This window comes from Poeciliopsis prolifica, unplaced genomic scaffold (assembly GCF_027474105.1).
Source record: "Poeciliopsis prolifica strain line A6 unplaced genomic scaffold, Auburn_PproV2 SCAFFOLD001, whole genome shotgun sequence".
Classification (NCBI taxonomy): Eukaryota; Metazoa; Chordata; class Actinopteri; order Cyprinodontiformes; family Poeciliidae; genus Poeciliopsis; species Poeciliopsis prolifica.
In genome coordinates, this window is record NW_026562376.1 from 18,575,870 (window position 1) to 18,590,251 (window position 14,382).

General features: G+C 40.6%; 1 protein-coding gene across 2 annotated transcripts; it reads left to right on the top strand.

The window, feature by feature from the left end:
- The first annotated feature begins 3,397 nt into the window (after nt 1–3,397).
- Nucleotides 3,398–13,314, top strand: parvg (parvin, gamma). 2 transcript variants are annotated; one of them, XM_055028285.1, is made up of 13 exons: nt 3,398–3,624; nt 5,335–5,448; nt 6,082–6,146; nt 7,006–7,108; nt 7,244–7,387; nt 8,706–8,821; nt 8,896–8,951; nt 9,060–9,094; nt 9,199–9,260; nt 10,366–10,434; nt 10,547–10,648; nt 11,319–11,391; nt 12,395–13,314. In XM_055028285.1, the coding sequence occupies exons 2-13, from the start codon at nt 5,385–5,387 to the stop codon at nt 12,466–12,468; spliced, it is 963 nt and encodes a 320-aa protein (XP_054884260.1). In that variant the 5' UTR covers nt 3,398–3,624; nt 5,335–5,384; the 3' UTR covers nt 12,469–13,314. The 2 variants fall into 2 exon arrangements, with proteins under 2 accessions (XP_054884260.1, XP_054884269.1); XM_055028294.1 differs by lacking the exon at nt 3,398–3,624 and adding an exon at nt 3,682–3,967.
- Nucleotides 13,315–14,382: the final 1,068 nt, after the last annotated feature.

Genomic DNA, 14,382 nt, shown 5'->3' on the forward strand with positions numbered 1-14,382 from the left:
TGAAGCTGTTTTTTTTGCCCTGTTTTTTTTTTCCCCCTTTTGGTTAAAATTTTATGACTTGGTAACTTATACGGGGTCAAAATAAAAGTATTTAGGATAAGATACATGTGTAGAAATTAACATTTATGTTAAAATCAAACAGACTCTGAGACACCAGGATTCTCTGAAATAAGCACAAACACGATTCTCCTGTTTAAAAACCTCTTTATCTGTTCAAGACGACGACTTGGTAATTATTTTTGGTTAAGGTTTTTGCTTTACCTACCAAACGTTGCAGGGCCATTACTACTACTCGTCTTGAACACCAACACATAAAGAACTGTAGAAGAGACTGAAAGAATCAGTTCATAAAACTGTATTCTCTTGCAAGAAAAGCGAAATGAGAGGGGTCACCCAGATTTGTTTTTAAGCACAAAATTCACAGCAGAATGTCAAGTAAAGCTGAATATTTCACACTATTTTGAAGGCATCATTAACACTAATTTTCCTACAGGCAGAAGAATCATTAAGGCAAGGCTTTTATTTCTGTAACAGTGCGACACACCGGAGTTAAACACTGCAAAATAAGGTTCACCTGATAAATGTAAAATATTTCAAATGAATTAAGAAATTAATAAAAGCAATCAGAGAATTTTGATGTAAAGAAAAAGCTACAAACCTTTGACAAACAAGTGCAGAGGTGAAAATTCAACTCCAAAATTCTACCGAAGACGAACACAATGCATATCTAAACCATAAGTGACTCGAAGAAATAAAAACACATATTAAAGGAGCAAAAATAGGAACAACAAAAAAAAGAAACCGAGTTACATTTCTTTTCAGTTCTCGCACCCACAGACCTGTCAGGATGAGACTTTGTGCAACACAGATGTGTTTCTCTGCCATCAGAGGATGTGGGAATGCCTCAGTTTGAGATTTTCTACTTAAATAATTAGTCATGCTAACATAATCACTATAATTTGGACTTGGCAGACGCAGTCAGACAAGCTGATGCTGTTTATCTGTGCAGCTCTGAGGACAAGCTGATGCCGGCTGTAAACGACTGGAAACAGTTTTCTTGTTCTGGATTCTGAAGTTTTACAAGCTTTTTCTAGAAAGCTAGAAACAACACAATATGGTGCCTCAATTTTGCGAATGTCCTCTCTAAGCTAAGACAATCTATACCTCCTAGATGCTAGCTGTTCATTAGCATCTGTCTTGCCAAAGCGGATGTCACCCTGACATTCGCCTAGGCTTTATACAACAATGCCAAATAAAAAAAAATCCACAGGTGCCTTCATTTACAAAAAAATACTTTGGTTCTTAAAATTGTACTCATTCCTTCTAAAATTTCAAGTGTTTGTGAAGAAAAAAATTTCAAAATCTTTTAAAAAAAGAAATAACTCAATATTTGTCCCGAACTACTAAATCCGACGACAGATATGTCAAAAGGAAGCATGTTTGAAAACAAAACAGGGAGCACCTTTAAAAACAAACTCTTTGGGATTTAATTTCCATTTCCAGTCTGCATCCCTCAGGCTAACATGGTAATATTTGCCCAAACTCCTGAGGGACTGTGAGAACATTTCCTGTGTCTCCACAGATTTCAGATTTTTAGCTCGCCTCCCATGAAATCGTTCTTTTATTGTCTTGGACGTACACTTTGATCAGGAAACCGCCAGAGCCATATTTGGGTAAGTATCTTGAGATGTTAAGCACCGATTCGCATCAAATCGACCGTAACGTGATTTTGCTGGGAGGTTTTAGATGACATTAGCTAGGCCTGGATGCTCCTTCTGGAAGAAAAGATTTTATTCTTCAGTCTGGATGTGCAGAGTATGGGAGCTCGCCAAACGCAGCCAGAACTTGTAGGAAACTTCTGCAGCTTTATCTGCAGGATTTGTAATTTTTTTTAGCTACCCTCCTCCACACTGATACCTTTGTAAAGTTACATTGTTTTGACCTTTGCACTCTTTCGCTAACGTTGCAGTTTGCATTAAGGTTGTCAGTCAAGCAAATGTGGAGGAAGTCCTACCTGAACTTTATTTCTGAATCATCGGATCTAATGCAGTTGATGCCGGATGATTTTAACTCAAAATGGCCGAATCCTTCAAACTGAATCAAAAACAGAACGTAGCTCTTATGAAAGCAGACTATTGGCAAATTTTATTTAATTTCTCCCATCTAACAGATTAATGAGTTACAAATGATCAAAAACGGACATGAAATCCACGTGTATGTATGTTTTTTTGTTTTTTTTAAGATTTACTTTTTGGTAAAAAAAAGTTGATCTTTTTTATCAAATGTTTCTAAGCATTAGAAACAGTGAAGGATCCTGACCTGGCCTATATATTCAGTTTTATTAGCCGCAAAAGCTGATGTTGCAATGTACCTTAAGTGCAGCGTCTTCCCTGCGTCTCAGGAGAGCCCCGGTCTGGGGCATCATCGGGCTTTTAAATGAGTCTCGGTGGAGGTCTGGACCACTCTCTCTCTCTCTCTGTCTCTCTCTTTCTCTCTCTCTCTCTGCTCCTCCAGTGGCTGCGGCCGCGCGGTGCTACCTGGAGACCTGCTGAAAACGCACAGAGCACGTCTGCTCAGGCATTTTCTAACCAAACTGAATAATTGAGGGAATAGATGAGTCAATCTAGACGGAGCTCTTACTGCACCCCTCAGCTGCAAGTTTTTCTCCACCCCCCTCCCCATCTCTCATCTTCATCTCTCATCTTCATCTCTCCCATCAGGAGGAAATAAAAGCCTGGAATGAAACTGAATCAGGAGTTCATTTGATGCCTTATGTGTGTGATAGGTTAGATTTGCTTTGGCTTTTAGAGAGAGAATGGCAATTCCTGCAACTTGGGTAAAGATGTTATGGATTTATTTTAGACCTTTATTTTCTTGTCTCATACCTTTGTTGCTATGGTAACCTTCCAGATCTCCCAAATTGCCCTTTCGTCTCCCTTATGGGTGGTCTGTATTTCCCCCACCCCTCCTTTTCCCTCAGCAATGCAACGAGCCCTCGCAGGTTTTCTTTCCCACTTATTTTTGTTCGCTTCAATCCGGTTTTCATTTGGTCTGATTTTTTTTTTTTTTTTAGCAGTTTTTGACGTAGGATTGACGAGGCTGAACTCCAGATGTCAGCAAACGGAGCCAGCCAATCACAAAGACAGAAGTTTGAACGCTTCGGGCCTCAGCGACGTCACGTACCCGCCAGGGTTCAGGAGGCGAAGATCTCCAAACAATGCATACATTTCTCACCTCATACTTGAGTTTATCATAATCTCAAATACAGATCGTGTCGCAGAACACTAACAGTCTCATGTGGAAACGCTCTGCTGTAAAGCCTGTATCAAAAAAAAAAAAGGAAGAGGAAGTGCTACCTTCCTTCATGCCACATCCTCTCAGTTGTGCTTGTCTTCCTTTATGACCCTCAAATGACATTTTTTTCTTTCACAGTTATCTGCAGTTGGGCCTGCTGATCTCGCAGATCTCATTAGTGTCTCTTCTCAGATGGAAGAGCAGCCCTCCAACATCCTGCACTCCGGGTTTTAGCGCGTTTCTCTTTTGGAGTTAACCTCTTTTAGAGGGATTATTTCAGCAGAAACTCCCCCGGTCTTGTTGTGGTTGCTCTCAGGGAGCGAGCTGAAGGTAAGCTTATTCAGAAAGTCTTTATGTTTACGACCTTGTTTGAAAGTTGCTGTCAACCTCAGGAAATAGAAGCCACACGTACATAAAACACATGTGGGGCTTGGGGGGGAGAAAAGTTGCTCACGGAGGGTTTCCTCTTTTTTTTTCCGGATCCAGGAAACTACAGCTCGACATGCTTCATGTCATGTTTGTTTTGTCAGGATGTGTGACTTTGGGCGTTCGCCGTGCTTTGTGTCTGAAACCATGGGGGTTTGAAATATTCTGAGTTCGAGGCAGAGCCATGCGACCCTGCAGGGCTTCGTGGCACCAGAACTCTGCTGTGTGTGCTGCTGACAAAAAGGAAGTGAGCAAACCTGACATTTCCTATTTTGATGTTCAGACTTTTAGATTAGATTTTTCTTTTTTTTTTTTTTAAGAAACCACTACCTGTTTCAGATCTTTTGGTGAAAGTTCACAGTTTGTCAGCGAAAGACTTTCACAAGTGGAACTTTTAGAGTGACTTGGAAATGTTTTCGCACCTCTCATTCATAAACTTCGACATATCTCGTCAGGGATTTTGCATTGGACCAACACTAAGTACAGGAGCATTGTGACTGGAAAGAGAAGAAAACTTTTACAAGAACAAGTCTTTTAGGATAAGTGGATAATGCTCAACGTACTTGTCACTTCATGTGCACAGGGTTGGTTTTGCCATGATTTGCGGTTGTTGGTACCCGAAAGCAGAGAAGTGAGGCAGCCAGTGAGTTTGATGATTTCATGAATATTTCTAGCAAGTACAAAAGTCCAGGCAGCACAGGTGAGCAAAAGGCTGGGAGCTCCATCGCTGGAAAATTTGAACAAAACAAAACAAGGGGTAATCAGGAAACATGAGACACAGCTGGGAGCAATCAGGACGGACGAGACGACACAGACACCAATTTACATACAGAAAAACCAAATCCTCACAGATTTGTAGTTTCGCGGTTCTCTTTGCGTTGTTGAATAATGGGTCCATCACAGACTGTTCGTTTGTCGGGAAAGTTTAGTTCATTTGTGGAGGTGTGAATGCACAATCAAACTGATGTGGACAGAACAAAAAAGCAAACTCTGGTTCTCCTACGAGGTTCGGCCTCGACTCGTTGGAGAGAACTCTGGCGTGGTTCGAATCCAGATGCGAATGCCGAGCGGACCGGAGACCGCTCTGAAAGCAGGAAGTGGGTTAGAGCACAGGGTATTCTGGGTAAATACAACCAAAACAAACACTGGTGGTCTTTTACCAATGTCAAGAGAGAACTCCTACAACCAACGCCACTCCAACTTTGTTTAAGAAAAATGTAAAAAATCTCAGAGCAATGTCTTGTTTTGAGGGTTTCGTTGTCATTTCTTTCAGTGATTCTCTGTGTTCTCAGTGCAGCGCCACCACAGGCAAGGGGGAGAACTGTTTTTTCAAAAAGTTTGTTTTTCTTGACAAAGTGAGGTGAAAACACATTTGCAAGATGCTGTAGACATTTCAGCCATAAGCTGCCTGTCAGGGGAATCAACATCCTCCCTTCCAGCAAATCGATCCCCTGCAGAAACAGGAGTCAGTTTGCCATGAAGACATACTAAGCTATTTCTGAAAAAGGGACTTCCTTCCAACATGCCTGATACAAAGCGTTTCTTCATTCTGCTGCCGTTTGCATATTCAGCTCTTCCTCAGACGGTGTTTGAGTGCCTCTGACTCCTCTGCAGATTCTTGCCAACAGGTCAGCAAAGTGAGCGAGCCATCCAGAGGAGGGGAGATGGAGGCAGCCGCTTTCGAGTACCACAAGAAGGAGGAAGCCCTGGAGGTGGAGTCTTTTCAGGGTATGCGTGTCTTAAATTAAGTGGTAGAGGTTGTATCGTTTGCAGACACCCACCTGCCATTTTTGTCCATTTTCCTTCAAACTGATTTCAAAGTATACTCCAGGTATTATATTTCATTCCTTTAGAATCACAAACTGGAGTTTCCCAATTGAGGTTGAATAAAAGTGAAACATTTTCTCCCAAACATAAAAAAATTCAGGCGAGTGAAAAATCCACGTAGATGAATGATACATAATTAAAGTGAATTAATTACAATTTTTTTCTACTTCTTTGTCATGGGTACTAGTAACTGTGACGGGTGGCATGAATACATTTTTATGTCTCAATAAGAAGAAATATAAGAGCATTTCTGAAGTTGACATATGACTCTCTATATGATACAGTTTCCATCTTATTCCTTTTTCATGCCTTAATGGTGCTGATAGTAAAAGTTGGCCGAGATTAAAAGACTAAAAGGGAAAATAAAAGCCCTGCGGATTCGAGAGATGATTTTCAGGAATCGCAGTCTGTTTGGTCCTTTTGATCCGATACCCATAAAGCATTTAAGTGTATTTTTCCAGCCAAAAAAGATTCCTGACAATGTAAAACAGATTATTGTAAATCATTTAATAAAACGTCTTCACTTCTGCACAGGAGAGAAGAGGAAGCTCATCCAGCCGACATCCTTGAAAGACCCCAAGCTTGAAAACCTAAAGCAGGTAGAAGATGATTTATTTTATTTTCTGTTGATGAAAAGACTTTTCTCTGATACATATTTCCTTGCACGAGAATTTTCTTTGCCTTTTTGTAATTTCGTCATGTAACAACCTCAAATTCTGACACATTTTTATTTTCATTGAGATTTCGTGTGACAGAGCGACACGCGTGATTTGGAAGTAAAAGTTACCAAAATGATTTTCTTACTTGAAATTAAAAACTCTGTGAAACTACACAAGCTAATCCAAATGGATGCCGTACATTTCAAAAGTTTTTTTTAAGTAAAAAAAGTCATACAATTTTTTTTTTTTGGTTTGTAACATGACAAAATATGGCAAAGTTTCGAGGTTATGTTTTTTTTGCAACGGTACCATTATATCAGAGCTTTGTAACTGAATACAAATATATGCGCTTTTACGTATGAATGTATGGTACCGAACATCAATTATACCTGATAAGAGGGAGAGGGGGAAGGCTTAGTGAAAGTTTAATGAACATAATTATAAGACGTGACAGGAGACAGATCAGACTGTCTCAGTGGGGAGTCTGATGGATCGCAGTTTAAAACCCTTTGTTGCAGATGAAAATAGCAACTTAAGTGTTTTGGGTCCATAATGTTGTAAATAAAAAGCTCAAATTAGAAAAAGAAAATGCAAGTGAAACAGCAGATTTTTCCATATGTGTCCATTTCGTCGTCTCTGAGAATAGACAAAGCTCGTTTAAAAAAGCAGCCAGGCTCTCATGCTGTTATCTTCTTTCTCTGTTTTCTTTTTTCATCTGCTGCGTTGGTAAAAGAAAAACGTTTGTGAGAAGATGAGGCGTTTGATGTTTCTAACTGTGTGATTAATTGTGTCCTGAGAGGCCTTGGTGGACTGGATCAATAAGACTTTGAAAGCAGAGCACATCGTGATAGAGAGTCTGGAGGAGGATCTGTACGATGGACTCGTCCTTCATCACCTGCTGGGTGAGCTGTAACACGCTTGATGTCCCATCAAATCACTCGGTCGTGATTTCAATAAGCGGATCGAGAACAAATGAAACGGGCAGTCGCAGAAGCTTAACCCCGAGCTCAGAAACAATGTCTTCCTGGTTTCCGCAGCCACATTGGGCAACGTGAAGATAGACGTGGAGGAGATAGCGCTGACCAGCTCCTCTCAGCTCCATAAGCTGGAAGCCATCATGAAAGAGCTGGACAAGATGCTGGGTGTGGAGGACGGCTGCCCGATCAAATGGGACGTCAGACGTGAGTCAACGCAAGTCGACTTGGATTCGGCAACAAAAAGCAACGAGGGAACAAATGTCCCCGTCTGGCACCGACTTCAGCTTCATTTCACAACAGGCTTTGGTGCAAGCTTGAGGGTGCCATCTAAACTCACACCAGCTGGAAGAAATTTAAAACGGGAGATCGAGTTGGTTTGAGGAAAATAAGACCAAGACAACATGGCAAATTTCCCCGGATTTTATAAGCAAATGATTGTCTCAATGTGAAATTTGCGCGCACTGTCTTTTTATGATGACGTGACCTTCTGGTGATGCAGAGCGATGTGACTCTCAATTTAATCCAGGTGTTACAGAAAAATGTGTGACCCATCATTTCCTGTGACCGCAGGGGCTTATTTCAGGGTTAAATATTATAAATACACCCGGATTGTAGTGATGAGGTGTTAGAACTCTGAAAAATAGTTGTTTTAAACTCTGACATTATTTACAGGCCTGTGCAGTAAGGTCGCAGATTATTCAGAATAATCTGGCCATTTCTTAATCTGTTACCGATTTTATTAAACAGCCACAGTTGGTTTGCATATTGTAATAACAGCACAAAGGGATTCAATGCGATGGTCAGTGTTAACCCTCAAATACAAAGTAATTACATCATATTTTATCTGTCAATGGCTAATAAAGGAGCCATGAGTCATACAATCCCAGCTGCATTAGAATTTACCCAGTATTTGCACTCTATCGCCCCCTGTGGTCACAGATTTTTCTGTAACACCTGTTTTGGAAATTGCAGCTCCTAAAAATGACAATGAAGTGCAGTTTACTGTCTATTTGTTTTGAGGTTTTTGTCTTAAAGACATGGTTCTTAGAAAAAAAGATGAGGTCTTAATACTAATAACAGATGTGAGGTGAATAATTTTAGTTAGTTCACTAATGGCTGTCCTCCTACCTCAGAAAGTACTCTTGCAATAACACCAAAGTCCAGTACGTCATACTAGCTGCTATGCTCAGTACCATTAAGCTAAAAGCTATGCAGCTATTTCTTTGTATTTTCTGCATTTACACACCAAACAGACATGTTTTCAGGGCATAAGAATGATACAGGTATCAAAATATTGCAATATGCTAAAGATGAGTCCCTGTTTCCTTTGAGTCATGAAGCCGTTTCTGAGAACATCCTTGAATGTCGTTCTCCAAAATGGCCCCTTTTAGTTGTGCTTCTGTTTTGTTTGTCCGAGGTCCTTTTGCTTTATCTTAGTTGCCACACAGTATGTTTTTGAGATCTGTCACGTCAGTCCAAGTTGAGCGTGTTTTTGTTTTGTTCTCCGTTGTTTGCCTGTCAGGCATCCACAGCAAAGATCTCCTAGCTACCATCCATCTGCTGGTTGCCATAGCAAAAACCTTCCAACCTGATCTAAATCTACCGCCGAATGTGAAGATTGACGTTGTCATAGTAGAAGTGAGTCTTTTCAGCCCCAGACCTGCCTGGTGAAATTCCCACACAGCTTCGGCTGACTTTTCATTTTCACCCAGGTGAGCAAGAGCGGAATCAAATCTGAGGTGCAGACCGAAGTCCTGACAGAGGACAGGTGAGTGGATTTCTGCGTCTTGCTTGTGTCTTACTTTGATTTCATTGACAAAAAAAACAAAACAAAAACAAACAGAAGTCATATCACATTTATTTCCCTGTTCTGCAGCAATGCAGGCTCAGACTCCTCCGGCTATCCTGAAAGTGAGTGAGAGTGGTCAGAGGTTGAGCCGATGTGGCATCCTGAATGTCATCCAAACGCCATTAAAGCCCACTAACACATTTTTCTGGATGTCTCACCAACCCAGGGGAAGATCCCATTGAGCAACTGCTGAAGCTTGAGGCTAACAAGGTCAACACAGTGAAGAAGGTAAAAAAAAAAAAAAAGAACAGGAGGAGACATTCTGGCATTGTTCAAGGTGTTGATCAACTTTAGAGATTTGTAAAGTTAATACATAAAATACAACTCGTACTGTGTGGGCTTGTGGATTATCCTGTGTTGCAGATCTAAACTACAAAAAGTCCAGCCAGTTTAATATCTCTTCACACAAATAGGCCAATGAGAAATGAATGCACTGTTGATTTTTGAATCCATCATGTGAAATTATGTAATTAAAGCAGAATGCTTTAGTTAGCTCCATAATTAGCAATGCATGTGAATCTGTGCATCAGTGATCATAGGTATTAATCCGGCCTTGAAGTGTTTTGTAAGAGCTAATAATGCTTCCAGTCCTGATTTAAAGAATCCAATAGTTTCTGGACGTCGGGCTTACAGGGAGTTCGTTCCAGAGTCGGGGAGCGTAGAAACGAAATGTTGTCCGCGCCGGTCCTAATGAGTCTCTGAAGACCTGAGGTGTCCAAAAGGTTCCCACGAGACGCTCAGGTCCAACACCATTCTGTGTTGTTCAATAACCCCATTTGAAAATCTATCCTTTTACTAACAGAGCCTTGGTCTTGATTTGCTAAATTAGATGTTTAGGAGTTTCACAAATAAACCAACAACTGTGCTGTTTGCCAATATTTCATGACCAGCGATTGGATCAAATGAAGCACTGAGATCCAGTAAAGTAAAGACAGAAGCATTTGATGCAAAACTATGTCCTTTAAAACATTTCAAACATTTGATCTGTGATGTGTTGTAAGCCCAGCTGGCCACTAAAGAGATCATTTTTCATCAAAACAAGTTATTTGTTGATGAGCTGACATTGCAGTTATGCTCCTTGCCAATAATCCCCATACTGCTTGACCTACATGTTTATATGATGTACTGTCATAGTTTTGTCTCTCTAGAGGAAACCCGTTTCAGCTGTTTGACCAATTTATTGCATGTCTTGCAGTATTGGCTGCAGACAATGACAGATGCTACTTTATTATGAGGCTGATTTCATAATCCCCTTCTGTCACTCACACTGCAGTGGATGACTTTGGCGATGGCACCTTTGCTTACTCACTTACTCCTCAACTTCCACTTTCAGGCCATCTTACACTTCGTCAACCAGAACATGGCAACCCTGGGTCTGCAGGTGGCTGATATGGACAAACAGGTTCGTTTATTACAGGCTGCCGAGTAATAAAAATAGACCCGACTTTCAGCTTTCCTGAGATTTTATCACTGCGCATATGGACGAGATCCAAAGCCCCGTGTTTCTGTCCCAGTTTGCTGATGGAGTGATATTGCTGCTGCTGATTGGTCAACTGGAAGGCTTCTTCATCCCGCTGGTCGACTTCCACCTGACCCCTGTTAACGACGCTGAGATGGTGGGGCATGTGTGATTTTTTAAAAGTTTGAACTCTTCTTTTCATTAGATGTCAACATCTTAACGTGAATTTTTTAATATATTTAAAATAAACGGTTGTTGGATGAAGTCCTTCATTCTACCAGGATTTCTAAATACCTTTGCTTTTATGTATCTAATTTCTTATCTAACCTCCTAAAACCAGGCACAAGTGCCTGTTATGATGTTTTGATCAAATGTATTTATGCAATTATCGTCATAAAGCACTCTTTATATCTTTGATCTTAATTTACATTGGGCCAACAGGATGTGGCCTGTGAATGTAAAACCTCTTTTATCTGACGTATGACGGGTTCATGAATAATTCACTGGGGTAACAATATCCACTAACATAGATGGTAAAATGATATAAACAATCATTTAAAAACAGTCGAGAACATATATTTGTGCCTGGTGTTTAGTAGTGATATGTTAAAGACTTTCCACACACCTACTACCAAGAGTTTTTAATAGTTAATACAAAAAACACAAGGCGTGCCTGCAACCGCAAAACGAAATATTGATGTTATAACTGAACATAATTTGTGTTTTAAATAAATCCAGTTTCAAATGACATTAATTGTAAATTACCATTATTTAAGCTGACTTTGACAAATGTGTGGTATTTCTTTGTGCTTTGTTTTGGACCGCAGCTTCATAATGTGACGTTAGCTCTGGGTCTCCTGGATGAGATTGGCCTGCAGCTGCCCAGTATTGACCCGCAAGGTGAGGAAAATGACGCCACTTTGTAGAGGAGCAAAAAGCACAATCGCAACACAGCACAAAATCTACTGTCTGTAAAATTACTGCAAACCGAGTCAGATAGCTGAAAGCGCCCCGGCTGCAAGACAGCAGTGTCAAACTAATTCATATTATCTCCTCTATCAGGAGCGTTTATCCGGCTGAAATGGGAAAAGCTAAAAATCTGTTTGTGTGTCAGGCGGGACGCTTTGTCCACGGCGGATTTAATCGCTGGAGAGGAGGGTGGGATTGACGGCGTTTCACAGGGAAAAGATGAAATTGTTCAGGGAATATAAATGAGCGTGTCTCAGTGTTTATGCATGAAGAGGATTTTCTCAGTCTCAGACCACCGTCATTCCTTTAGACAGGAGCAGCAGTGACCTGAGTCCATCAATACCAAACGGATTGATTTGATATTGATCCAGCAATTGGTATCGATGGATACGAATCCATCAATAACCAAACGGGTCAGCCTCTCCTCTGTGCAGATCCATCACCGACTGGATTATCTGCTGGCTGAGTTTCAGCTTCCCTCTTACAAGCACTCAAACTGTCTTCTCCACCGGACACGCACGGCGCCTTTTCAACTTTAAAATAAATTCCCGGCACCATTAATCTAAGTCCAAGAGGTAGCAGTTAATTCAATTCATTTTTACTGTCTTTTTAATTAATGGCGTAATTGCTGTAATGAAAGGAGGAATTCCAGGAGTAAAGGCCTTTAAACGGAAGCACGCCGAGCGCGTTAATTATTCGAGCAAGCGATGGAGTCAATCTTAATGTCACGTTCATCCACTTACTGAGTCCCACCAGGGACAGAGAGATCAAATTTCTGCCTAATGGATTTTTCTTGTCCTCCTGATCTGTTGACCTGCCTGAGTGGATTGTAAGAGGAGCTATTAGCTAATGCCCACAAAGTGTCGTCGCAGTCGCACCGCTTCGACTTGGCCTGGCTGATTACGTAACGTTTGTCCTGTGAACATTGTGACAGATATCGTCTCTCAGGATGTCGCCGCCACCTTGAAGGTCCTTTACGCCCTGTTCAGGAAGCACAAAAGGAACTGAGGGAGGAAGACGAAGACGAGCCGAGCTGCTGGAAATGAGCAAGAAGACTGGAGGGGAAAGTGATCACTGTGTAATTTATTGCTGTATTTTTTCTTTTTTGGGTCATACAAATTTAGATTTAAACAGTGGGATCTATTTTGGAACATTTTTAGCTTTTATGAAAAGGCTAAATGTGTGTGTGTTTTTTTATATAGATTTTTTTGTAAATATCTTGAGAACTCGGGGAGAAAAGTATATCTTCTCTTGAAAAAAAGTATTAAATTGTACTTTTATTAAATTGGAGGACAGCAAATACTTCAAAGTTCAATGAGTCAAAAAACCTGATATTTCTTGAAGACTGTGCACACCTGACAGAGCCTCAGGTAGAGAAGCATGACTGAGGCAGCCGATTGGAGTCAGTTTATGCAAAGAAAGCTCAACGTCCAGAAAACTGCTAACATCTGACTGGCATAATGGGGAAAAAGACGACTGGCAGCAGAAAAGGAAAAGAAAGAGTCATTCACAGTTTAGACCAGATTTTTGTTTTCCAGGTTTTCCGTGCTGAAACGTCTCAGTGTTGGGCCAAAACAGAAAGATTTTTACTGTTACCACTAAAACCTTTGCAAAGTTTTGTCTACTTTTATATTTCTGAATGTTATTGTGAATAATATGTTTCTCTGACAGTGACAGTATCAACATCAGCCATTAGAGTTTTAATGGACGACGAACAAGACTTGCTGTACGTAGATAAAGAAATATTCAAGGTACGGCATGTGGATGTAACTTAATTGACTGGATAAATATTAGGTCATATGTGTTCTTGGTTGTGTATGGAGTTCAATAAAGCTTCACTCCCTGGTAAAACAATTCATAGGTTTCATGTGTCTCCTCTTATATTTCAAATTCAGCCTGAATAAATTGTTTATAGTTGTTGCATCACTCCTAAAAATGATATTGATGCTTCCTCCTGTGTTTCTGCTAATGTAATCTGAATAAAACTCATTTTCACACCCAGAGGTGCTGCCAGGAATCTTAGGCCCCATGACAAAAACTTTGATTGGTCCCCCCCTTCACAGCTGCTCTTACAGTATCTTGAGCAGTTTTTACTGCTTGTGAATGTAACATGCAACAGTTTTGTGTTTCATGGAGAGTATGTGAACTTTGACCCCTGGCAGCGCCACTTCAGTAACCACAAAAACTGACGGTTTTGATAACTTTTAATCGGCCATGCCTTATGAACAAACTAACCAAGTTTGAAGCCGATCAATTGAAATCCCCAGGAGGAGTTTGATCAAAAGTGAAGGCTGCAAACGGCCAAAATGGGACCAAATTCGAAACTTCCATCCAAAATGGCCGACTTCCTGTTTGACTTGAACTATGATGTTATTTGAATTTTCTGTGTCTTGGGGAGCTCTACAACAATGTAATGCCTCTACGATGATGCTAGGTCACTGCAGATGGTATTTTGAAAGTTGCCAGATGGCGCCATTGAGCCGTTTCTGTTGCGACTTTTGCGACAACCTTAAAATACGTCTCAAGTTTTCGCAAAGACTTGAGACATCTGCCAACTTTGGTGAATCTTTGAATATGATAAAGATTCCAAAAAGCCAATTCATTTGAGGGAAGCATAATAAAAAGAGGAAAGTCCGATTACAATTAATAGCAGTTTAGTTTGCTATCCAAACATTTTGTAAGACACTAACACATGAGGACAAGTTCCCAGGTATCTGTTTGGGGATCACAGAGCTACAGAAATGATGTCTGATGGGCTATTTGTGTGACACGCCATAGTGTGAAAGTCAGAGAAGATTAATGTCTTTTAACTCTGCATGAAAATCAGCAAAAAGGTCACAAATGCAGCCTGACAACAGCTGCTAATCCATCGGGAGGAGAAATGATCATTCTCAGATAAATGCTGAACTCTTAACTACTGCG